This window comes from Camelus ferus, chromosome 23, assembly GCF_009834535.1.
Source record: "Camelus ferus isolate YT-003-E chromosome 23, BCGSAC_Cfer_1.0, whole genome shotgun sequence".
Taxonomy (NCBI): domain Eukaryota; kingdom Metazoa; phylum Chordata; class Mammalia; order Artiodactyla; family Camelidae; genus Camelus; species Camelus ferus.
The window spans coordinates 17887453-17913999 of NC_045718.1; the positions used below are offsets into that span (position 1 = coordinate 17887453).

The 26547-nt window shown below is 46.5% G+C and overlaps 1 protein-coding gene and 1 long non-coding RNA gene across 3 annotated transcripts; one reads left to right on the forward strand and one right to left on the reverse strand.

The window, feature by feature from the left end:
- Positions 1–21175, reverse strand: CD34 (CD34 molecule). Of its 2 annotated transcripts, none has more exons than XM_006180732.3 (8): positions 21005–21171; positions 12303–12491; positions 11422–11675; positions 10314–10394; positions 2853–3003; positions 2567–2619; positions 2071–2235; positions 1–1357 (listed from the first exon to the last, which is right to left on the reverse strand). In XM_006180732.3, the coding sequence occupies exons 1-8, from the start codon at positions 21081–21083 to the stop codon at positions 1172–1174; spliced, it is 1158 nt and encodes a 385-aa protein (XP_006180794.1). In that variant the 5' UTR covers positions 21084–21171; the 3' UTR covers positions 1–1171. The 2 variants fall into 2 exon arrangements, with proteins under 2 accessions (XP_006180794.1, XP_006180795.1); XM_006180733.3 differs by having other exon boundaries at positions 1172–1501; positions 21005–21175.
- A 138-nt stretch (positions 21176–21313) lies between these two features.
- Positions 21314–25846, forward strand: LOC116659426. Its single transcript, XR_004314816.1, has 4 exons — positions 21314–21545; positions 21779–22165; positions 22771–22912; positions 24935–25846. It is a non-coding gene; the product is annotated as an uncharacterized LOC116659426 (long non-coding RNA).
- Positions 25847–26547: the final 701 nt, after the last annotated feature.

Sequence of the window (26547 nt, forward strand, 5' to 3'; positions counted from 1 at the left end):
TGTGTTCCAATATGTCACTTTAATTACAGTATTTACACACGCTACTTTTTATTCAGAAAAAAAAAAAACCCAACCCATCTTCCTATCTCTGGAAAGTTCTATTTCCAGCCGTCATTGAAACCAGGATCCCTGTTCACCCCTCCAGAAAAAAACAAAAATGAGAACCTGGGTCGCTCACAGAGTAGCTTGTGGTGAGGGTCCTCTGGAGATGTCCAGGGGCCCAGAGGTGCAGAGAAGTAAGAGGGGTCAGGGTGGGGGAGGCAGGGACAGTAAGGAGTCTGCTGGGGGAACTGAGGCCACAGCTCAACCCAGGAGTCAGGGAGAGGAGGGAGGAAGCCATGGAGACAGAGGTTAAGGCCAGGACCTAGCCTCGGGTCAAGAAGCTCCCTCTGAAGAGCGTAGGTCAACAGGCGTGGCTCAGAGATCTGGCCCCACGGTCCTGTCTGCTCTGACCCACAGGGGTCCGTGCGGCCCCTCCGAGACCAGGACGGAGCTGTGGGTCCTGTCCCATCTGCCGCTCTGGGGGGAACACGTGCGTCCACCCACCCTCACCCTGTCCCCCAAACACGCAGACACAGGACTTTGTTCTAAAACTTGGAGCCCAGTTCCAAGCTCAGCCAGAAAGCTAGGCACATCTCTGTCCACAGAGGCAGGGGGCAGGGGAAGTCTGGGGAATTTGGAGAACACGAGGGAATCTGGTGATCGAATCCACAGTGCCTTAGAGAGGGGCAAGGGCAACGGGCTGCTTTAGTTTTCCTACAGTAGAGAAAGAAAATATAAGGCAGAAACAGCAAAAGGCAAACCCTCCTGGGAGGAAATGGTAACCCAGAAAAGCCCATGCTTCCCCTGGGAGTGCCTGTAAGGAGGCAGAGAGGAGGGTGAGGGAAGGGACCCGAGGAGTCTCTCTGCACCTTGACTTTCCCCGTCACATCTTTCTTCAAAGTAGCCCAGAGTCTGATTCAGGGAGCTGAGTGTGTAAAGGGCAGATGTGACCTGCCTCTCCCCTAGGCGGCACAGTGCAGGGGCCCGGGGACGGCTTCCCGAGGGTGTGTGTGGAGGGAAAGGGGTCTCAGGTAAGGGGTGGCTCCTCCAGCACCGCGGCAGCCCTTGCTCAGACGCGGGGAGGGGCTCCTCCCGCAGGCCTTGCCCAGCTTCGCCCCGCCCGGCCGAGTCACAGTTCAGTATCAGCCACCACGTGTTGTCTCGCTGAATGACCGTTTCTGGAGGTGGCCTGGCCGGTCCCGTTCTCCTGAGCCCCTGGATTCACACTGGCCTTTCCCTGAGCCTCAGGGGAGGCCTCAGGACCCGAGCTATAGCTCTGGCCTCCACCATTCTCCGTGTAATAAGGGTCTTCACCCTAGATGGTGTATAAATAAAGGAGCATTATCTGGTAAGCAGGGAAGCAAGATGGGGGTGGGGGAAGGGAGCAGGAGGAGGTGGGTGGGTTGCAGCTGCCTGTGCAGACTCCTTTCTTCCCGGAGAGCAGTCAGGGTTCCAGCTCCTAGAGGGGAAAGGACAGAGGAAAGGCACCTGACCGGGCCGAGGCACCTCCCGAGCCAGCTCCCGCCAGACACCGGGCAGCCCCCAGGGTGGAATAACCTCCCTAGAGGAGGTCATGGGCCAAAGGCTGAGAGTCAAACCCTGGCCTTGTCTTCCCTCATCCAGAACACTTCAAGTGTAGCTTTTCCTTCCATGTGTCCCCTTCTTGGGAGCCAGTTGGTGCCCGTGGGTGTTTAATATGCTTGCAACTTAGTGGCAAATTTAGAACAAATCTGTTCTGGTTTGTACCCAGCTAAACTAGCCCAGGGGAAGTAATAAATGGATGACATGAACCATCTGCTATCACGGGGAGCAGGGCCCCGGTTAGTGCCTCCTCCCCAGCCTGCTACATGCTGTTCTGACTCACGCACGGGTACAGTAAGGTGCTCACCCAGAAAGACACCACGTGTATTCCTATGCATGGGCACAGAAGCACCTTGTCCGATGTCTCTCCTCCCTACTCCATGACTTTCATGGACCTCCCCAGGAGACCTATCTCTCATTTCCTTTGCCCTGGACCCCAGAACTGACCAGCCTTTCTCCTGTAGGGCTCCAGCTTCGACGGTTCATCAGGAAATAGCCAGTGATGCCCAAGACAGCCAGCAGAATCCCCGAGGTGACCAGTGCAATCAAGGTACTTTGGGAATAGCTCTGGTGGCTCCTGACATCTTGCTCTCTGAAGTCTTGGATGCCCAGCTTGAAGAGAAGACACAGAAAAGAGCGCCTGTCATTTGTGGAATGTAGGTTCTAGAAGAGGAACCCACGCTCAACTCCTGTGTGTGACCCACAGCAAATAAACCCAAGCAGACATGGACCTCAGGGATTTTCTAAATAAGAATGAAGGCTGACATCTCCTAAGCTGCATTGTGTAATTTTGTTTCAAACATGGATGTCTGAAAACTGTTGGAGATGGACAGAGAGGCTGGAAGGGCCGGTCTGGAGAAGATAATTCATTCCTCTCTACCCTGCTCCAGTGAACTCCCCTAACCCAGCAATCCTCCGAGAACCATCATCTCAGAAAACTTACCTCACTCAGGTCAGACTGGTGCTTTTCCAGAAGTTGGAGCTTGCTGGAAATTTCTAGAATTAGAAACAAGGGTTGCTGAATCTACATCCTGCTCCACCCTCCAATGCTGTCCTAGAAGACGCTCTGATGGTGAGCAGAGTCCACCTCAGAGGGTCTCTCCCAAAGTCGGCACAGCCCCGCTCCCCAGCCCCTGTGCTCTCTGAGCTATGATGCCTGGCTTCTACCCAGCCTCCTCTCGCTTTAGCCCCTCCCCCTCCCTGGACCCAAAGACAGGTGTGCCCCTTACCTGTTCTGTTGGCCAAGACCAGCAGCAGGCAGTGAGGTTTCACCTCAGACTGGACAAGGAGCGTGGAGCACACCCCGGCCCCAGCCCCGGCCTGCTCCTTCCCACACAGGATTTGCATTAGCTTTTCTCCCTTGTCCTTCTTAAACTCCTCCTGGGATGACAGAGGAAGATGGGGAGCAGGACATGAGGGCACTGGTACACCCTGAGTTGCCTCCAGAGTGTCAGGCAATAATTCTGCTTAAAGTTATTCTATTATCCTCTTAACGAGAAGAATCTTTTTTTTCCCTAAAATTCCAACCGAAAAAAAAAAAAATCCTGCAGTCTATAGATGTGCAAAAACACAATAAGAAAAAAAGTCCAAAATCTTCCAGGACCAAAGTATTTCTCTATTAGCGGCACTATGAGATGCCAGAGAACAAATTTGGGAAATACTGTCTTACTTAAGGATGGCCTATGTACACATACACTATTCAGAGTAAATTCAAAAGAAATTGCCAGTAACAGAAAGTATTAATAGTGCAATACTAATGAAGAGAAAATCTTTTGTTTACAGGTTCCAATAGCCCCAAATATTGGAGGAAAAGCCAAGGGAGGTGAGGAGCAGAGGACAAATCTATGACTACAGATTCCATGGGGTCCTCCGTCCCTTCCCTCTCACTCTCCAGAGGGTCTCACAAAAAGCACGGCTCACCCTGAAGTGGTGTTTTTGTCTAGTCTTCCATTCCCTTTTCCCATTAATAACATGGAACTCAGTTTTATATGAAGGACACAGATTGCTCCAGGTTGCTGACTGGTCCTCAATGATCAGAGTCCCAGAAAGGATGAATTGGAAGCACTGGCTGGACCCGTCCAGCACCCTGTTCTCAGGCCTCCCAGGATTCATCCCAGCAGCCTCCAGTCGGAGCGGCCCCCGACCCTGCACAGGAAAGGAACCGAAACCAAGACTCCCTCCTCTGTCCGGATGGCAGATGGCGGAGGAGGAAATGCCTGGCCGGCTTTGACAGCTTTCCGGTGGGGGGAGATCTATGGGGCGTGCGAGGGGCCTCAGGACGGATCCTCCGTGGAGGAGAAAGCTTCCTGTTTGTGAAGCAGGACTGCTCCTCGGGGCGAGGCCAGAGGGCCCCTCCCGGCTTGGAGCGCAGCCTGGGTGTTTTCCTAGTGCTGTGGCCCCAGGGAGGAAACCCCAGGCTCCTTTGCTCCGGCACAGGCAAGGTCAGGATTGGATTCACGTCCCAGCTTCCTTCTGCCAGCTGGAATTTGAGGCTTTGGTCAGGCCAGAGAGCAGGGCTAGCAAACCTCCTGATCACAGAGAGATGAGTCCAAGGGTAACCTCAGAAGGTCCCCGAGAGCCAGGGGGACAGAGAAGTGAATTTTCAGGCCTCTGTGGCTCCACCCCTCAGGAAAGGGCTAGATTATGCAGGTTTCCAAGGAAGTCCTTGGATGGAGGTTCTTCACATGTGGATGGAACCACATTGCATGTGCTCAGTGGTCCCCTCCTCCCTGGGCCCAGCTCCCCTTGGAGAGACTTCCATTGCCTTCTCGTGAACATCACACGCTCCCGAGCACCTAGCCTTCTGCATGAGGAGGAGGGAAACCCCTGCCTGGAGGACTCTGAGCTTCTGAAGGTTGAGTGGTTGAAATGTGTCTCCTTCCTGAGAGAGGCAGTGGGACTGGGCTCCGGCACAGTCGAAACGAGCCAAACAAAGCAGCACCTCCTCGGTCTGCTGAGTCCAGAGAATCTCTACCCCAGCCAGATCCAGCTGTTGAGACGTCTGTCAGGACCTGACTATGAGACGCTGTGAAATCCTCTTGCATGTGTCACGTGGGTTGTGTCTGGGGGTGGGGCTGGGGAGAAGCTATGAACTCTACATGGTCCGAGCTGTCAGTGTGCATAGCAAAGACAATGGACGCTGCCTGTGTCTCAGGCACTGTTCTGAGTGCTTTAGGCACGGGGACTCTGGTTGGCCTCACACAACCCTAGGAGATGGGTAGTCTCATCCTCCCCATTTTATAGATGGAGAAACTGAGGCACCAAGAGACCACGAGGTGACAGACCTAGTTACCTGGTATGTGTCACAAGAAAAGTACAGCCAAGTGCTTTGGACATTCAGAGGAGGGTGAGCCCACATCTGGTTTGGGGTTATCAGAAACATCGTGAAATAGCCCTTGAGTTATGAGTAGACTGTTTACAGGAGAAGCTGGTGGGGAGAGGCCTTTGGAGTAGGGGCACCATCGCCAGGAAGCCCAGCCAAGTGACAGCCTGACACCTTCACAGCCCTGGATGCCAGGAGCATGAAGAGCACTTCCTTCTCCCTTGGATTTCCATCCTTCAAGACTCAGCTCACGTCTCACCTCCTCCAGGAAGCCAGTCCTGCTTCCATCAGATTGGGAAGCAGCCCTTGCTCTGCTATTTGCTAGATTCTTTGCATGTCAGGCAACTAGTGTGAGGGCAGGTTCCTTGGTCGTGGTGGTGGCTGAAGAGCGGTTGTAGGAAGAGTGCCCAGCAAAGTGTTTAGAACCAAATGGGCTGGAGAAATGGCAGGTGTTACTATTACTCTTAATAATAGCAACACCTTATCTACCATATCCTCTAGAATCCACTTTTTTGATGTTTAATCATATTCTGCCTAACTGCTAATTGTCATTTCTCTCTGACCAGACTGTAAGACCTCTCAGTGGCGGGAGTAGGGGGTACATGACATAATTTTGAACCCAGTCTGCACTAACCAGAGCACCAAACAAATAAGAACTCAGAGAATTGTTCATCCTAACGTCCCAAATGGCTTGGCTTCCACACAAGGTCCCTCCGCCCCTTGTGTTGTTTCCTGGACTCAATTCAAGGGAATAGCAGTGGCCAGCCTCCCACTCTGGAACCCAGCAGCATCAGTGAATTGTGTTTGGGCCCGGAGAGGAGCAGGTGGATCCTGAACAAAGCACAATGCTTCTCCGGATGCTTGAAATAAACATCCTGCCCCCTGAGAGCCAGTGGGCAGACATCATGGGAGAGTGGGCAGGAGGAAGCCACAGCTTCAGCATTTTGCTCATGAGAATCAGATTTGTGGACCCCTAACTACATCTGCTGGTACATGTTATTTTGTAAAAATAATAACCATAGTAATAAAACCACCTAACCTTGCTAGAGTAACAGTCTCAGACTTTGCAAAGATTCAACATGCTAAAGAAACACATTAAGCACTGGAGTGGGGGGGAGAGAGGGACAAGTATTTTTCTAAACAACCTTTAAGATATTTCCCAATGTTGAGTTTCTAGGATCAGTCGCCTCTCTCTCTCTTTTCCTCCCTCCCTTTCAATAATTTTATCAGCTTCAGTGTGAGTATGACAATGCAGGTAAACTCTATTTTCAGATAGAGACTGGAATCATTAAAGGACCCGCTACAAGTCACACAAGTGGGCATCTGACCAGAGATGAGAAGCGAGGTTGTCCCCCAGATCTCAGGCTCTTTCCAGAAAACACACTGTCTTCATCAGTCCTCCACCTGTAAGTTATTTTTTCTGCATAGAAGCTGATCTTTAGTGTTTGGGCAGAGAGCAGGGAAGGCGTGGGCTTGGGGGTATGGTCTGGAGCCTGGAGGCAGCCTGCCTCAGATGAAGTCAATGGGGGATGTGAGTTAGCTGAGTAAATACAGCCTCTGCACATAAACACACGTGGTTCTAAAGAAAGGCAGCTCTGAAAAACGAACTTGTGGGCAAATGACTTGAATAGAGATTTCTCCAAAGAAGACGTGCAAATGGTCCGTCAGCACATGAAAAGATGCTCAATGTCGTTAATCATTAGGAAATGCCAGTCAAAAGCACAATGAGGTACCACCACACACCAATTAAGACGGCTACTATCAAAAAAAAAAAAAAAAAAAAAGAAAATAACAAGTGTTGGTGAGGACGTGGAGAAACTGGAACCCTTATACCTTGTGGGAAGGAATAGAAAATGGTGCAGCCAGTTGCCGTGGAAGACAGTACGGCAATTCCTCAAATTTTTAAAAATAGCACTATTATATGATCTAGCAATTCCACTTCTGGGTATATACTCAAAAAGAAATAAAATCAGAGTGTTGAAGAGAGATTTGTACAGCCACATTCATAACAGTATTATTAACAATCGCCAAAAGGTGGAAGCACCCTAAGTGTCCATTGGTGGATGAATGGATAAACAAAATGGGGTACGAACACACAATTGTTCAGCCTTAAAAAGGAAGGAAATTCTGACACCTGCTACCACATGGATGAACCTTGAGGACATTATGCTAAGCGATATAAGCCAGTCACAAAAAGACAAGCAGTATATGATTCTACTCACATGAGGTACCTGGAAAGATCAAATTCATAGAAGCAGAAAGTAGAAGAGTAGTTGCCAGAGGCTGGGAGGAGAGGGGACAGGGAGTTTTTTAATGGGTATAGAGTTTCAGTTCTAGGAGATGAAAAAAGTTCTGAAGGTCGATTGTACAACAGTGTGAATATACTTAACACTACGGAACTGTACACTTAAAAATGGTGAAGGCAGTGAATTTTATCTTATGTGTAAATTTTACCACCATTAAAACAACTTCTTGGTCGCTTTCCCTGGACAAATCGGTATAGCATAAGAGAATAGAGTCATCTCATTTGGAAACTATTTGGGAAACCACAACCACAAAAACTAAATTGACCCGACGGTCCAGCAGAGAGAATGAATGTCACACATCAGATGATACATTCTGCTAATGAGAATTCTGAGATGTGGTAACAGGTGCTTAGCAAGAGTGTGGGATTACCTCCCTGCACCCTAGATATAGGTAATTGCTGCCTGGAGAGGAAGGATGGGGAGCAGAAGGGGAGAAGTTGGGATATCAGTGTCTATAGGATGCATGTACAGAAGACAGACCTAAGTAATCCACAAAGTGAGAGCTAACAGCGAGGGTACTCACTATGTACCAGTGCAAAAACGCATGTCTGGATAGCTGAGAACAATGCATGCATCTTTCTGTTATGGGAACATAGTAGACGGGAGGGCATGACAAGGATGGGATATTAGGGGAACCCATATCCTAGAACCAGTGCCGTGGGGCCCTCTGACACCAAAAATACAAATGCAACCTAAGGAAAGTTGGGAGGCACGACATCACTCACAGCCTTTGGAACAGACCGATTGTCAGACAAGCATGCGGTAGGACTCAAGGAAGAGGAATCTGGGACACAGTCCAGAGCTGTGGCCCAAAATTCTGGAACTAGGATTACTGAGTGGGAAAAAAATCACCTTAGGAGGCGCTGCTACTTGGGTGCTGGGGAAGAGGAGCCCTCAGGAAGAAAGGGGGAGCCACAGCAGTGGTAGAACTGGGGACACAGTAGCCCGACACCGGGTGCTACCACAGAGTTGATTCATTAGGCACAGGGCGGAAGCCTTCTTTAGGGGATTGGAGGAGCTGCTGTCTTTCCACATCCCTACTCACAGATCCTCCCCACATCTCAGAGTAGAGTGCAGACCTTCTCAGCTGTGGTACAAAATAGATTAGACAGTAAAGACATCACAGAGAAAGAGAGCGCAGCACAGTAAGAGGAGTTATTTTTGGAGCAGCATTAAGTTTCCAGCTCTTATTTTGTATGATGACCCTCGTTAAACGTGAACTTTGAAGAGCAATGGACAGACACTTAGCATGAATCCTCTGCAATTAGCTCCAAATCGTTTGTACAAAGAATTAGCATTCTGGCACAGAGCAGTGTGAAACTCAGGAAGATAAGGGCTCGACCAAGATGACACAAAAAGAGAGAGAGAGAAAGAAAAGATGGTCATTTTTCTTAGTTATAATTAGCAAAGTGTTTGGCAAAAAAAATTTTTTTAATGCATAGAGTAGAAAATCAGTATCAGAAACATCCAGATTCTTACTTGTTCATTGCATATTCATGCTTAAGTTAACTGTTTTGTAAATTACATGTAGTTGATTCCATTGTGTGCACCTATGTCTTCAAAATTTCTGTTGTTTTTTGAAGTCTTCAGTTAAACAATTTTCTTAGGTACTATTTTAAAAGGACTGTGATTCAGAAAGACCCAACTGATAATCATAGACACCAACAGTCAGAATGGACAAAATAAGATATTAACACCCTCTACACGCTACAGGATTTACTCAGGCTCTTTCCAGTCTATGCATGTCACACATCATATACATGATTCCCTTAAATGAATTCCCAACTTGTAAGAAAATGCTTTTTTTTATATAAGTAAATACCACTCTTCCTGTGATCCTATCCTTCATTCAGGAAATTTTTACTGTCAGGAAATTGGATTTACTGAAACAAAGCAAGGAGGTCTGCTATCATCATTAAAAATTTACATTGTGCTGTACAGTTTACAAATGCAATAAGACATGAAACTGAAAGAAGAGACATCACTACTAAAAGCAAAGAGAAAAACAGCATATTATGATAGATAACGTGATAGCTCACCTTAAAACCAGAAAATAACCAAATAACTAAAAAGTTCTTGTAATTAATGAGCAAGTTAAAGAAAATGACTAAAGTCAAGATAAATATTAAAAACTCAATGAACTTTCTAATACAGCAACAACAATCAGTTGGAATGTATCATGGAAATCTATATTATAAATAACCTAAAAGAAATCCATAAAATCTACAGGAAAGAATACTTTAAAAACTAAGAAAAGAAGATACTGAACAATGCCAGAGAAAACCAGAAAGTTATTACTCAAAGGGATTTTAGAGCAATTCCAATTAAAATTTTAACGGTTTTGTGCTTTTTTGCATCTTGAAAAGATGTTTCTAAAGTTTTTCTAAAAGATTAGATGAAAAATGCCTTACATTTTTACAGTGTAATGAGCAAAGACCTGCTTGGCTGGATACTAAAAGTGCTGTAATATAAAAGCATAATAATTTTAAAAGATTAAAACAGGCAAAAAAAAAAAAAAAAAGACAAACTGAACAAATAAAATATCTCTGAAGAATATGCCCTATGACATATAAAAACATAATATAAACTACAGTGAGCACTCCAATAAATAAAGGGGAGGATCATTCGATAAATAATGTTGGGGAAAATAGTATATGGAAAAGGCAGTGTTACAACAAAAGAAATTCTATGTGTATATTAAAGAGTTATATGCAAATAATAATAAATGAATTGCTGTTTTAGGTGACTACATTACATTTCACGAAGGACTTTCTTAACATAAAAAGCAAACTTAAATCTGACAATATGTATATATTAAATGTACAATAGAGGTGGGGAAAAGTAATTGAATTTAAATAAAATTGTCTTTGCCTTCTTTGTCCACCAGATGGGGCCTCTCACTCCCTAAACCCAAAGTTCAGTATTGGAAGTCACCTTTCCATGCTAAGCACCCCCCCCCCCAACTCAAGTCTGTCCAGTCCAAGACACAGCTTAAGGATGTTCAGAAGGAATTGTGGCGGGAGAGGGAGGGAGAGGAATAGAGGCGGGAGAGTTTGACTTACACAACTGGAGGTCTTATTTAGCTCCAGGCAGATACCTAGGGTCAATCTCACTTCTTTGATTTGGGAACACTTGACTTCTCCCTGTATTAAAACAAAAACAAAGTAAAGAAGCCAGGATCTTTGCCCCTTGATCCTTCCCCATCTCTTCTTTTGGTTTGATTTCTGTGAGATATTTTCTTAAGAGGTTTTAGAAAAAGGAAATTGAAAAATTTGTTAGGAGACTAGAGACTTTCAACAGTTATATTCTTCCTTCAATTCACGTCCTTTCCCCATCAGATAATCAAGACTTTCCTTACCAGCCAGAACTTGCAGGCAAGTAGCTATTTGCAATCTTGGTAAACATTGGCTTGGATCATGCAGAAATGGAAGAGAGGAGGATCTTTTCTCATTTGGGCTGTTTTCTCTACAGTGAATTACACGCTTCTAAACAGATAATGAGGTGTCCAGGCAGATTCTGGTGACACTCATTTTCCTCCTGGTCCCTGGGACTCTCCAGATTTCTATTCTACCTCCTTTAAAGATAGAAACCAGGCAGGCTCTCCATGCCTGTCCCCAGGCTCCATACCTTCATAGTTTCTACCCTTCCTGTTGAGAACTGTTGACAGCCGCAGGCCCCAAGGCTGAGACAAGCAACTGAGCTCAGCATCCCTGGTGTGCCTCTTCCCCACTGCCTCTCTACCCCCGGCACACCGCCAAACCCTCTCACGCAGAGGAGATGGTACTCGCTTTAGACATTCTGGGAAAAGCAATACCATTAGGTGGAGGATGGTTTCCAAATATGCTTGAAGTCAGGTGACACCCTGGCCAAGGACCAGAGCGATTGGTACTGGGAAGGACCAAAGAGTACGGGATGGATCTCTGAAAATCCTTCTCACTCTCCACTCCCTAGAAATACAGTACCCATGGCACAGATCAGCCTTGCTGCCCAACTCCACCCCTCACCTCCCCTTCCTATCCTTTCCAGCAGTATTTAAGCTGCACATTTTTCATGCTAACCTACACGACCCCAATCTCATTGGTTGGCATAAGGAGAGGTTAAGGGGACGAGAGAGCTTGCATACATATGCAGTGAGGGGGTAATCTGTCATTTTTGGCCCAATTCACTCACCTTGACGATACTTGGGGTAGGAGTAGATGGGGTATAAGGGCGAGTGTAAGATGTCACAGGGCTGGTACTGTTGTACGGGGAATCAGAAATATTTCCAGATGATGTGCTGGGCTTCAAGGTCATCTCGGAAGTTGTAAAACTGATGAAGGTAGAAGACACTGTGGTGGCTAAAGAGGTCTGTGACTGGACAGAAGAGTTCATGGTTTCAGTGACTGAGGTGATCCCAGAGGTAGATGTGAAACTGACTGTAGTCTCTGGAAGAGACCAAAACATAAGTATGAATACATGCATGCTTGCATAAACACACACACACACACACACACACACACACACACACACATCTCAGTTCACTGACATAGGTATGGACCTCCATCCAGAAAAGGGAATTTGGGAAGTTAAGTTATTTCACGTCCTAACTCTTACCTTAAACCAGAACTCATTTCCAGCCAGCTGTTTGGAACCAGAGCTATCATCCAGAATGTATTAGCGGTATCCTCAGGATTCTGAAACTGAACTGGAGACTGGCTCACCCTACAGAATTCAGACACCCGGTCTGAACCTGGACACACTTTGCTTCACTTAGAAGAGATCAGAGAAGGATGCCGATTTTATCTCTAAGCTAAACTTGAGAAATACAAGGAAGATTACTGATGAGGATCAGCTGCCAGGGTGCTGACTTGAGAAAGCTGTCACAATAGGAAGGATTGTCTGGAACTGCTTCAGGGCACCCTAGGCATGACGCCCAAGCGGTTATTACAAGGGGCTTGTATGTTTCCATCGGTCGGGGAAATAGAGGGTGGGGGTTGCTTGCAAACCTTCTGATGATTTACCCAAGTGCCAGCAGCCTCCTTCTGGGGCCTCAGGAGACAAACACTTCTTACCTGAGATGGCTGCTGTGGTCCCATTGCTGCCCTGAGTGACAGTGTAGAGGCTGGTGCTTCTCCGAGTACTTGGTGTGGTGGTTTCCTGGTTGGTTGTATTTGTAGGAACAGGTAAAGACATTCTTGCTGTTCCTGTGGTAGATGGCTTTGTGGTAGCAGATGTCAAGTTTGCATTTGTGAACCCAGAGCCTATAGAGAAACAAAGAAGAAAAATCAGGACATAAATCATTCTGGAGCCTCGTGGCATCACCTGACTCAATTTCTTGGCAAAGATCTAACACGTGGGAAAGGATGCACCTTCATTTCCTTTTTAATGTATCCTTCTTTCTTTTTGTCACTCTCCATTCAATATCTTAACTCTTGGAATAATCACAAAGTTCACAGCATCTCTGTGCAGCCCTCTGATATACCTTCCACCCTCCCTAAGCTTCCCCATTCCCAAAGCCCTTCATTCTTTCATGACCTTCAAATCTGTTCTGCTTCTCTTTCACTGAGGAACCGCAGCAAGCAATCCCAAGATTTCTTTTGGGAATTTCTGACCTAGGAATCCAGCTGAGGGACTAGAGACGGTAAGGCCTGGTTTCTCACCAAATGTGGTGTGAAGTGCGAGAGCTCAGTCCAAACTCTGTCAATAACTGCAATTTATTGTTTTTAATTTTTAAATTTTTTGAGACTTGTTTTAACTATGTAATTTAATGTGTGTATATGTGTGTATGTGTGTGTGTGTATCTCAGTTTACTCATCTTTAAAGTGAGAGTCATTCCTTGTGTGGATTGTTGGGAAAAATCAATGAGATAACAAATGTTAAATTGCTAGAGCGTAATGTTCCTGGATCTAGTTATTCTCGAAGATCTTCCTGCAGGTCCTTACCCTTCCACGTTTCCGAGGGTCCCCAGCAGTGCCATCCTTAGACCCAGGAAGGAGAAGCTACCTGTCTGGACCCTGCACGTTAAAGGCCACATTCTGTTCCTCGTCTTGCCCTGCCTTTCCCCAAACCATGAGGAGCCCAGGGGGCCAACAGAGATGTACTATCTCTTGTAGATCATACATTGGGGACCAGAAGTCCTAGATTTCTTGCCCACGTAGCTCTTTGCTCACTTGAGGACTTACATGGGCCTCTTCTCCCAGCCCATCCTTCTGAGGGTGATCTGAAGAACCAGGGTGTATGCCTCCCAGGCCCAAGGGGTGGCTGTTTGCAGGGAGAAGGGTTAGGGCTTAAGCATGTGGGCGAGGTGAGCCTTGCATGCATGCAGGATCCCCTGCGGTGTGAGCCAAAGCCCAAATTCAAATCTGGCCTTCCAGGTGGCCAAGAAGGTATGTTTTTCAAGGTGAGAGGATAGAAGATATTTTATTTACCAGTTAGGAGGCCTGACTTACAACTTTGAAGTATTTAGACATAGAGTCTGTGGGCCTCCAGTGTACTCTTGGCTTGAGCCCTATAAATGTTAGGAGTAGCCTTGGTATCCGGAGTTCACACGTAGCAGTACCATCCTCAGAGAAAGGCCCCTGAGGGTCCTAAGCCACCCTCAAGCTTGCCTCTGACTTTTCCTGATTAAGATGTAGGTGTATCTTTTTTCAGAGGTTTCCAGGTACAGAGCAATACAGAATGACACCTCTTCTTTCCCTCAGCATCCAGACGGAAGTTAGGCATTGGTTTCAAGGCAATTAACCTGAAGCCAAGAATGCTTCTCCTAAAGGTGGTGACAAATCTCAGCCTCCCGCATCTGCCTCTCTACCCAGCCTGCTGCAGGTAGACTGACATTCATGGTGAGTCAACAATCATACCTTAAAATCGTGTGGCAGGTGAGCTGGAGAAACAAGGGCTGTTACTATCTCTATTTTGGAGATAGGAACCTGGGTCACCAAGGTTTTAGCCAAAAGGGAAGGCCCGGGCTCATACGGGGCAAGGAGCAATGGGCACTGAGGTTTAGCTCACTCTTGAGTGGAAGTAGCAAGAGGGTCAGGGGGTACAAACTGCTAAGAATCAGATACATCTTCCACACTCTGGAGAGAAAAGGATGGCTTCCTGTCTGGCTCAGGTGTAGGGGTAGGGGGAAGGTTGTCAAAATAAAATAGATGGAGAAGCAGATCCAGTCTTCTTTTGCCTATTTAAGGCCTCTCTGGGCAATCTGACCCTAAGGTATGACCTCAGTGTAGGGGGCAGGTGGTGGGAACATTTGGACATGGACTTGAAGGATTATCCTCTTAAGGTACCACTGGAACTTCTCCTTGACATCACTCTTCCTGCCCAGCCTTTTTCTTCCACCCTCCAATACATCAGTTCCTGGGAATCCCATCTGGCCCAGCCTGGCCCAGCCCTCTTTTCTCCCCAAAGAAAGCTGGGCCTGGCTGAGGTGATGTCACGCTTTTGATCCCCCTCCCCCAGGGCCTCCCTCACCCAGACAAACAGTTTTGAACTTTTCCAGATGTGAACAGAGACCCGCTGCAAGTTTGGAGGACAGAGGTGCCTGTTCCAGATGAGTGAAGCAATCCCGGACCCAGGCCAGCTACCCAGCCACTAGGGTCGGGCTCCCGGCTGCAGCCACCTCCTCCCACCCACCGCTTGGCCAAGAACTGAGGGACAGGTTGCTGGATCTGTCTGCCAATGAGAAGGGACCCCCAACCTCAGATTCACGTCCCTGAGCCTAGGGTGAGCCTCGGAGACCCTGGGGAAACAGGATAAAGAGAGAGGGCAGGAAGCCAAGGCTGAGCAACAGCTTAAGCAACGGGGTACATATGAGCTGGTGTAGGGCAAGGGGCCACTTTGGCAGAGCCCTGGGGACCAATCCTGACCTAGGCCCTGCAGCCTAGAGACTGTTCCATAAGGAACTTCCTTATTTTCAGAGTCCCTAGTGCACTCTTTCTAGTGCTCCCATGAAGAGATAGGTCTTGGAGGTGTGACATTTAGAAGAATCAAGACCACAGATCTGTTTTTAATCCTATCCCTCCAAACCCGATGGCCTTAAACCATCCAATGTTGATCTCTTATCTGAGCTTCTGATCACCAACTCTGAATGGGAGTCATGGCAACCAACCAACCAGATTCTAAGACACAGTCAGTGAAACCTCCGCTCCATTTCACTCCAGACTGGAGGAACAGCCCTCACCTCCAACCCAACAGAGCATTATAGTATGACTTAAAATTGAACAAAAGGCTATCTTCTGTTATTTACTTCTCACTCCATCTTTATTAATGGTGTCTCCCTAAGTACCCTATTTGACCCTAGGTACCTTATTTGATCTCAACTCATGAACTTAGAACAAAAGGAGGAGACAGGGTATCAGGAAGTTAGTGAAATGAAGATTCTAAGAAGCCAAATAGATGTCCCAAAACTCACGTTGCAAAAGTGGTGCATTTAACCTACAGGTACTTGTTTCAGAGAGTTTTTCTTCTTTTACACACAATTCTAACAAGCATGGTTATCTGATAACCTAACTGAAGCTGAAACTTAGAAAGAGACAAAACAAACAATAGGGAGAAGCAACAGCTGAAAATGAATAAACAGCAATAAATGAAAGACAGACACGAGCATGAAAACGCACACTGGTCTGGAAGCACTTACGGTAGGAGTAAATAAACATGTACACCTTCAGCAGCATTACTGATGCTGCTGAGTTGCACCATAACAGAATTATGTTGAGTCATGAAGGTTAAAGTCCTTTTTCTTTTTTTCCAGTACTCTAAGGAAGCAGAGACATAAGATATACATTTTTAAAAAATTTCTACTTACAATTAGTCAATTGAAGATTCTTTTAGTCTTTAAAGAAGTTCTACAAACCCTCAGAGATCCAGGATGTTCTGCTACCGAAACTCCTAAATCCCTGTCCGTTAGGAGACTGGTTTTTCCTATACTCGGTCTTGTTTTTCACAGACCCTCTTATGTTCCTCTTTGTTGGGGCTGTCTTCTGATCTCCTCGCCAGGCAGCCCCATTCTGCCCATCCTTTCAAGTTCTAGCACCCGGCACAAGCAAGAGGAGTCTGCTGGAAGAGATTCTGGGTATCTTAATCCCAAGGGATGCAGTACTTGGAGGAAGGAACAAGCCGGCCTCTGCTGGGAGCCCACAGTCTGTGTTGATAAGAAGACAGGAGGCCCTCAAAACACAGAGCCTGGGCTCTGTAATCAGACCGCGGCCTGGCTTATCTGGCTCAAGATCATATATGCTGCTTCCTAAGTATAGATCTTGTCACCTCTGTTCCATTACAGATTTCCTGAGTGCCGGAACCATCTCTCACAATTGTTTGTATTACTCAGGGTCCTTAGCACAAGCGTCGCAATAAGTGCTTGGTGTGAAAGGCAGCTGCAGCAGGCCTGTTCATGCTGACCACTTCCGGGTAGGGCCACCTCATTCAACGCTATCTCTTAAGAGGGAATGTTTTCAATCAAGGGAGTGCCCCTGAGGAGATAACCAGAATTACAAAAGTTCTACAAACTAAGTCATATGGTTGAGGGCTGAGTGTTTTTCCATCTAGATCAGGGGTTGGCAACTTCCTCTGGTGGATTGAATCCCACCCAGGAGCTGTGTGTTGTTTGACCAGTGAGCCCAGGTTGGCTTCTATATGTTAAAGTGTTGTAAAATTAAACAAAATAGAACATATATCAGAGACCACAATGGATTTCAGTGCCTGAAAGATTTTCTATCTGGCCTTTCACTGGAAAAAAAAAAATTGCTGAACTTTGATCCAGAAAAGAATTTGGGGAGAGAGAACAGATACCTTTCTTCAAGATTGACTTCACTTACTCATTCATTCTTATTTTTCCGAAGCACCCATGATGTGCAAAGGACCAAGCTTGACACTGTGTGGAACAGAGCACAAACTAAGAGAAGATTCTTTTCTGATGTTACGTGTGTCACTAGAGTTTAAATAAACCCCGTCCTCAAGGAGCTTATAATCTAGTGAGGTAGACTGGAAAGATTGTTAAGGCTGACAATCAAGAAAAATCAGATTAATTCTGTGAGTTCAAAGAAGAGAATCAGAATTAATGACTAGAAGTTTTACAAAGGCTAATTTCACTGCAATACAAAGAAAAACTTATCATCATGGGATTATGTTTTCTAAAAACTAGAATGAATAATTCTGGGAGATAGGGAGCCACCCATCCTTCCTGGAAGCATTCAGGAAGCATCCTTGCTGTGGATATTGGTGAGCTGGAGATCACAGGGTGAGATTACAGCCCAGCCCAGAAGAGACAACAGCACCTTCTTGGACTACTAGACATTCCTGTGCTCAACAGCCATGCCACACCGGAAGGAATTTTCCCAGCCAGGTCTTTTCCACCTTCTACTCACTACTGTTCCCTGTTGCTCTGGGTACCTCCCCTCTTCTCTCTATGCTCTCCTGGGCTCTGGAGTCCTATAGTCTTTTGTCTCTTGGGCCCATCAAATACAAAGTGCCACTTTATTTTCTCATGCTCAGCAATTCAACTGCCTGTCTGCTTTGGACCTCAAAGGTTTGTCCAGGGGTCTAGGTTTTCTTACCCAAAGACTCATTAAGGCATTTTCTTAAACAATGGAGCTGGCTATCTGGAGAGGTTGCTCCCCTAGAAGGTATCAATTGTGGGTTCTTTGGGGTTTTTCCCCCCCCTTAAATCAGAAGAAGACTTCCCAGTTAAGCCAGACATCTTTTCCTTTATGTCCAAAGGGGCGTGATTCATTCTGGTGGGCTCCGGAGTGTAGGTCCTAGGAAGTACACCTTGGTCTACATCCCTATTCGTGCGTATCACATTCTCCCAAGACGCATGTGTCTTTCTCCTTAGCAAAGTCAAGAGCCCTTGGGACTAAAAATTGTAGCTCCTGTGTTTTTATTTCTTAGCTGAGGAAGGAAGAGAATGTTCTCATTAGAGAAGTCAAAGCCCAGAAAAATATGGAAATTCTACCCTGGCAACTGAGCATTTTTCTTTCGGAGGGTGGTGTTTTGTTCTTTTTCCACACCTTCACATTTTCAGTGCTCCACACTCAGGGCCATTTAGTGACATCCAGCAAAGTCAATGGGAGAAGGAGGCCCAGGCACCCTGAGGGTGGAGCTGGGTAACTATCCAGCCCTGAAAGCAAGCCCAGGCCCTCCTGCCCAGGCTCTAAAGGAAACCGGGCAGTGAGATGGTAAGAAGTGGAATTTGTTCCTCCCTCTGGTTTGTTTTTGCAAGGCTGTGTGCCTGAGTTTATCTGTGGCACATTGGTGCTCCTTGCCCCTAAGATTTTGGAGACAAAGACTCAGAGAAGGAAGGCAATGAAGACAAGTGAAGGAAGAGGCCCAGGAGGTGGAGCCAAAAGGATAAGAAAAAGATGCCCAGGTGCATTTTATCAGTTAAACAGGAATGCTGCTAAAGACTTGCATTTGCAAAGGTTGTGCCAATTGGTTTGGCCCTACAAGGGGGAGCACTGGGGACCACTGAATTAGTCAGATCCCAAGGCTGCTCTTTCTTGGTCACTATGTGGCAGGGATTCAAAGGGTGGAGTCCTCTCCCCTCTGGAAAATATCTGATAAAATTCTTTTCCTTTTTCTTTTTCCCCTCTTACACGTAGCCCCAGACAGGATATGGGTGTGGGGTCAGCAGGCACGAAGGACCCAAAGGAAGAAGAGGAATGTGAAGGGGTGGGACTGGGGGGTGGGACTTATCAGGGCAAGAGGAAGGACAGGCCGAGGAGGGCTTGGAAACAGATACCCTGGGCCTGACAGATGGGGTTCCCTAATTACCTGAAAGATTTTTCTTCGCAGCTGGTGAGTGGCAATGCTGCCTGGTGGCCTCTCAGCCCCCACCCTGCCTCTGGTCACCACGCAGAGCCACCTCACCTCCAACAAAGAAGGTCTACTTTGGGTTGGCTGCTGTACCATCCCCAGGCCAACTTCTTACAGAAAAGAGTCCTTCCCAGAACAAAGCTCTTTGCCAGTGTCAGAGAGGAATTTCTGCAATGCCCCTTTGTGAGTATTTCAAGGCAGTCATTTCATTTACTCCACTATGCAACAGAAAACAACTCCTAGTGTTAAATAAAAACAAGCCCTAGAAAGCTCTCAGGGAAGGCATAAAGCTACGAATTGGACAGAGCAGTCTGGCACGATGGAGAATAGAGACCCAGGCCCCACCCTTCATCCTCAAAGCAGAGATACTGAAATTCTTATGTATCTGCCCAAGGTTCTGCAGAGGTTAAATTGCTCTCCCCATCCTCACTGCTGCAGGCCAAGGCGAGACTGAGACCAGCCAGCTGAGGAAATAAGAAAAGGGTGGGCCTCACTCGGCCCAGGACCAGGTCATCACGAGCTGTGTAGCCAAAGGAGACTGGAGCATTGGATAGGAATCTGAGCTGCTGGTCAACTCACTGGGTTGTGAGGTCGCAGGCTAGACCCCTGGGCAGTTCCCCATTCTAGGGCTTCAACACCTTAGTGACAGTTTTTTCCCTGTCCCAAAGGGCATGTCTGGGGCTGCCTAACAGGTCAACCCAGGGCCTAACTTAGAGCTTCCATCCGTCCCAGAGTCTCTCTTTGACTGGGTGGACCCAAAGGGGGACAGCGGAGGAGACTGAGAGCAAAGAGGCCTAGCTGGCTGGCCCAGGTCACTCTCTGGGGCCATGGTGGGTGGCCTCTAGGATGTAGCAAGAATAGGGAATTGGGAGCCCTGGAGGCCTGGAAGCAAAATCTTGAGCACAAAGGAGAACAACTTAGAATGTTTAAAACCTTCTAAGAGCAAGGAGATGAAATGGAGAATGTTCTCCCCAAATGAAAGCAATTAAGAATATTTATTGGATGCCTACTATTTTTTTTTTAAACCAAAGTAAGAGCAAGAGCTTAAGAAGTAAGGGTATGGGTGGCTGAGCAGAGGGGTGGTGGCCACCAGTCTGCAGACCTCTCCACTAGTTTTAGAACTTGGAGAGGGGCAGGGAAGAAAATTCCCAATTGTAACAAATCTGAGTTTGTGCCAGGGCAAGGGGTTGTGGTGGGGAAAGGGGGGCAGGCCCGGAACAGACTCCATCCACCAGTGCAACGGGTGTAGGTGTCAGAAGAGGGAGTTGTAACTTAGCTTTACAATCTTAAAAGCAAGAACATTTTTACGGACTGTTCTTCATTCCAAACTCCCCTGGTCACCTAACTCAGCCTGCCTCCTGGGCCTCCTGGGCCTCGGACCTGGGGCCTGGTACCAGATTGGCTTTGCTCTGGTTCCTTGAACGTCCAGCTCTGACTCCCCCTGTCCTAGCGGTTGGCGGGCGCAAGGGCTCTCTTCCTAGAAACCCACTCAGGTCGCGGCTTTCTGCATCAACCATCAGCCTCAAAACTTTCTTGCTTCCCTTCCTCCCCTCTCCTGGTTCTGGCTCTAACTCTGCCCTCCGCACCTTTGGCAACGTGAAGAGACACTGGCATCTTCAAAGCACTTTATTTTAGAGACAATTCGAGCGTGTCGCATTGTCTGACTCTGGGAAGCCTCGGGCTGGCTGCCCGGTTTACACCTGGGCTCGTTCACTCTCACGGTGTGGTCGCCTTCCCGTCGCGTCCCACCCCCATCGATTCCCAGGTGAGCCGCCGGTCTCCATTGGGCTGAGATCGAGCGGTCCCCGCCCCACCAAAGCCAGGCGCTGCCGTGGGCGTGGGGGTGTGGATTGGGGCAGGGGTCCCTTCCCTCCGAGTTACTCGGCTCTGCGCGCTGAGCCTCCGGGACAGCATCCACCCTCCCCGCCGCCAAGTCGGGAGGGCCGGGCGCGCGGCCCATACTCACTCAGCAGACTCAGGAAGCAGAGCGCGGTCCAGCCCCGCGACATCCCGCGCCCCGCGGGCGCGCCCCTGCGGACCAGCATCCTTCCCGCGCCGCTCCCGAAGAGATGCACAGAGCCCAAGACACTGCTCCGCCCGGCCCGGACGCGTTGCTCCCGCCCCTCCGCCCGAACGTGGGGTGGGCGAAACTTGCTTTTTCCCCTCCCCTCCCTCTTTAGTCCTGGCACGGCCGGCCCCTCTCCTTGGCTGCCACTAACGTGAGCTTCCCTGCTCAGTCCCAGAGGCGGGGGACGACAGCAGGGAGGCTGGGGTTGCCGCCGTCGAGGCCAAAAAGATTTAGCGAGGGCCCCAGATGCCTAGTTCAACTTTATATAGCGGCCCCATCTTATTCCAGCTCGACTTCCACTTAACTTTAACGTCAGCCTTGCCAGGGGCCAGGGCAAGGGGCAAGTTTCCTCTGATTTTTTTTTTTCCATTTCCTTTCCTTTGTTTTTCTTTATTTTAAAGTTTTAAGCTGAGAACAATCTTGCAGAAGGAATCTACTGGTGAGGACCTGAGTTGATAAGTGGGAGCCTTTTGCTAATCATGTAAAACTTACCCCATGTCCAATCTGATGCATTTAGGGAAAGTCATACCTGAGGCTGTGCTGTATATTAATGATGCATAAAGCTTGAGCAGGACACATATGTGACTGTAATCATCCATTTTACCCTCCCAAACTGTCCTTGTCAAGTTTTCCTTTCACTTTTTTTCCTACAAAGTCTATTTTAATTTGCAGGGGTTTTTTTCCTGGACCGTCCTGATTTTCCCACATAATTTTGATCCTGTCACCATCATCATAAAGACAAAGGACTCCCGCAAGCACCTGGGATGCCTCCTCTCCAGTTACATCCTCTCTAAGCCCGCGTCTGAGACTCTAGGGGCTTCATCTTGCTTTCCTATCAGAAAAAAAAAAAAAAAAAAAAAAAAAGACTTCCCCTGACTCCAGCCTCTTCTACCGAACTGACCCTGGAGCTCCCTATTTCTCACGGACTGCTCTGGATGTTGGTAATCTGAATTGCAGGAACTTCGAGCTGAGCAGTCAGCCCAGTCATGGATTGGACGGGGGAGATGGAGACTGGAGAAGAGAAAAGCCAGGAGGAGCAGATAATGGCACCGGAAGCGGGTAAACATGATCACAGGACCACAGATACCCAGTCCAGTCCCTTCCATGATGTCTGTGCCACAAAGCCCAACGGGAGAGAGAGGAAAGCCCAGCATTCTTTGCTCTTTCTGATTTATTTCTCTGCAGATCCCCTAGCATTATGAAAGTAGAAGGGTGTCCAGGTCTAAAAGAAAACCCCCAAACCTCCATTCTGATCGTGCTGCCTGACTTTCCTTTACAGAGGAAACAAAGCCTTTCATCACATAATGAAACCAAAGGCTTATGATGCAAATTCGGTAGCACTTGATGGTAGAGTCTGAATCTGTTTCAAAATGCAAGTGGTGATTCGGATCTGACCACATTTTGATCTCAAGGGCCTGCAGCTGGGGACAGAAAGGGCTACAAAATTTTTAAAACTGGGCCTTTGTCCTTGGAAATCCCAATTAACAGAAAGAGTGTTGCCTTCCCCCAACCCCAACTCTCTCAGTTCCAGGACCTGGATCTGCTTTACACCCACTGAGAGGCTGTGAACAAAATGTGGGTCAGCAATCCTTGCTATGTATGAAAACCAATTTGGCCCCCTCGGCTCTTCCTTCATTCTCAGTAAATTCTTCTGGTTGCTTCAGATGCCATTTGTCTGCGCAAGCTTCGGGGAACAGGGAAGAACTTGTCTCTGGCACCTGAATTTTTCAACTAGCTTTGGGGGCAGAGGAGAGAGAGGATCCTACGGAGCAGAGCTTCTTAGACGTGGCCTACACAGGATCAAGGGTAAGGTTTGGGAATCTGCACTTTTAACGGGCGCTCTCTCTTATACACGCTCAATTTAAGAAGCCCTGGTGTAGAAGGAAGACATGCCAGGGACAGAGTGGATATCAGACATCAGGGAAGGATGTAGGAGTAAGAAGATTGGAGGCTGACAACTCCTTTCCTCTGAGAAACCAGAACTGTTCTCTGCAAGGCTACGGATGACACCAGAACCATGACACTAGGTGATAACTGGCAACTCTTTCTATTCTCCAGGTTCCCTGAAACTCATTACTCCAAGCATACACAACCTTGCCCTGACCACCCACAGACTCAGGTTCCAGCCACTGGACACAAGTCTGCCCTGGGACCTTATGTTTCTTCACAGGCCAGATAGAGTTGAGCTAGCACATCTCTTCAAAACGCTAGCTTTCTTAACTGCTCCTCGCCGTCTCTGCTCCCCTACCTTCATTACAGAAGCTGTTGTGAAGGGGATGTTAACTACACTGGACATAGTGGAGGGTACAACAGAAATCTCAAGAGTAAGAGGTTCTGTCCGGCCCTTTATAGACCTCTAGGTCATGACCACCCTTACCATTGAACATCCCACCTCCCAGCCCCAAAATACACCCACATCATATCAATCCATTTAAAATAGACCCTCATCCCATGTTAAATATAACTTCTTTGACGTAAAAAAAAAAAAAAAAAAAAAAGGAAAATTGTTTTTAAAATGTTCGAGTTTTAAGACAGTCTTCATTTTGTCCTTGTAATTCAAACTTCATTGCATTTCTGGATAGCTGCTGAAGAATTGGATTGCAGTTTACAAGTTGGCTAAGTTTACCTTTTTGGAGGCATTTAATGAAACGTTTGTTCATTTCAATTTTCCATCTTCATATTTTGGAATTAAGGCCTTTTTTTCCCCACATGGCTAACTTGTTTTGGGTCTTTGAAAGCTTTCAGGGATCCCAGTTTGGCAGAGGGATCTTTGGTAGTGGAGGTGTTCAGATAGTGGAGGGGTCGGGTGATGAGAACCAGAGGTCAGAAGTGAGCCCCCTTTCCTCTTCCCACCTGCCAATTTCTCTCCAGTGCTTCCTCTTGGCAGAACCTAACCAGAAACCAGCTGCCCAGGGAGTCTGAGAAACGTGGCATATAGATTCCCAGCCCCAGTGTCTTGGGGGAACTGGCTCCATTCAGTGGAAGCCTCCCAGTGTGCAGGCTGTAGAGGCCACGGACCAAGAAGGCTCAGACTGAATAATGATGATCAAACCACAGAGGTTACTGAATCTATTTAAAGCATACAGCCAGAGCCAAGAGGAAAGAATTGAGGTTAACCCACTTGGGATAGGGTGCGAAAGGATCACAGCATCTCAATCGTGTGTTTCACTCCAATACTGTGGCTACGAGGACCAGCATTGAGGTTAAGGTATCAGCAGATGAAAGATGCTTGGAACCAACGTATCCTTGCTCTACTGAGGGACACAGGACAAGCAGGCCTGGCGGCAGGTTTATGCACGCAGCTCCTTAGTGTTCTTCAGGGTGGCATTCCTTTTGTCAGCATTTCTAGGGCAGAGCCTACAGGGACCAGAATGGTGTCACCAATAGGGAGACAACGTGGGGTGGCCTGGCTGTCAGCCCCGAGGAAGCATGCTCTATACTTAGTGACCTGTGGCTTGATCTTTCTATTCATTTCTATCTGTAAGTAACACTCTTGTTTGTCCTCTTCTTTTTGTAATGTGCTCCATTTTTTCTGTTTTTGCATGTCTTACGGATTACAAACTCGCTCCTGTTTTCAGCACATCTGAATTCTGCCTAGATCTCACAAACTGCTTGCTTGCTTACCATCTATAGTCAATACGTCTGATGAATTTCACCCATCCTGTTTGCTTTCTTGGTCCTCTGGAGCAGAATTGAATATTCTCACATAATAGAGCCAACACACGTTTTATCTAGTATTATAGAGAAGAGTAGAGAAGCGTGGGGCTGAGACTGAGATGCAGGGTGCATAACCGGCACTAATTCAGTTTCATGTATTTTTTCCTACAGAGAAACACTTTCCCAGCTTTGTTCATGGTGTGGTCCCTCCATTCCCTACTGATCTGAAATGCTGTGACTGTTAATGTGCCGACATTTCGTAGATATGTGGGCCTGTTTCCGGGCTCCCTACCCATTGGTCGTCATATGTATCCCAGTGCCTGTACCACTGCTTCATTTACTGCTGCTTCAAATAAGTCCTGATATGGGTATGTTAAGTGAAGACTCAAATTTTCCTTGGAAAAGTGGCCTGGCTATTCTTGGCTCTTTGCGCTTCCATATCGATTAGAATCTGTTTTTGGGTTCCTCCCCAAAATGACCTTTTGGATTTTGATCAAAATTTCCCTGTAGATGAATTTGGAGAGAACGGAATCTTTAATTCAGTGAAGTTGGAATAGTTCTCCATTGTTTGGATCTTCTTTGAATTTATGATTTTCCCTGTAGTGGCTTTAATTCAGTTTTTGTTAGATTTATTCCCACGTAACTGAAGTCCTCTAATACTGTTGTAAATAGTATCTTCTATTCAATTATTTTTGTTGCTAGTGTATGAAATGACAGTTCATTGTTTTATGTTAATCTTCTATTGAGTTACTTGTTAAATTCTCCTATTATTTCTCAGTATTTGTAGAACTCTTTTGGGTTTCCTATGTAAATGATCATATCAATTACAAATAGTGATTTTTTTTTTCCAATCCTTCTCCCTCTGAATTTTTTTTTAAGTGAATGTACTGGCAAGAACATCTACTACAGGAATGACAAATGTGTTGATCTTATCTTTGCCTCATTGCAGATTTTAAAGGGTAATGTTCTAATGTTTCCCTACTTAGGACTACATTTGCTTAATTTTTTAAATGTACTTTTTATATCATGCTAAAGAAATTACCTCCTATTCCTAATTTATTAAAAGATTTCTTTCTTTACTAGTGAACTTATGACGATTTTAAAAATATCTGTAACTATTGAAATGATATATGATTTTTCCTCTTTTATATGGTCATATAGTGAATTACATTTATAGACTCTCTAACATTAAACCAACTTTGCATTAAATCCACCTTTGTCATGGTTTATTATCTTTTTTATATACTGTAGAATTTAATTTGCTAATGCAATCTTCTATTTACGACTTTTGTTTCTATATTCATAGATGAAATGGGTCTGTATTTCTTCATCATTTTGTTATTGTCTGATTTGGGTACTGGGGTTATGAAGTCCTTATAAAGTGAGCTGGTGAGCATTTCCTTTTTTTATATTCTCAGGAGGAATTTTTGTAAGGTTGGAATGATCACTTCTTTAAAGATTTGTTAAAAGTTTCCTGTGAAATCATTTGGTCTTTTTATTTAGTATAGAATTATTTTAAAACCCTATTTCCATTTCTGTAACTGTTTTAAGAGTTCTCAGGTTTAAAACATTTCCTCTTGAGTAAATTTTGATGTTTTCCTAGGGAATTATGTGTTTATGAAAGTTTTCAAATTGTTGTGGATAAAATTCCTTTTATCTTGTTAATCTGTACTTTAACTGGAGTATGTCTTCTTTTTCATTATAGCATTACTTGTTTGTGAATAATTTGTGCCTGAATTTGTTACAAATATTTAAGTTATAAAAGTTTTCAAATTGCATATATA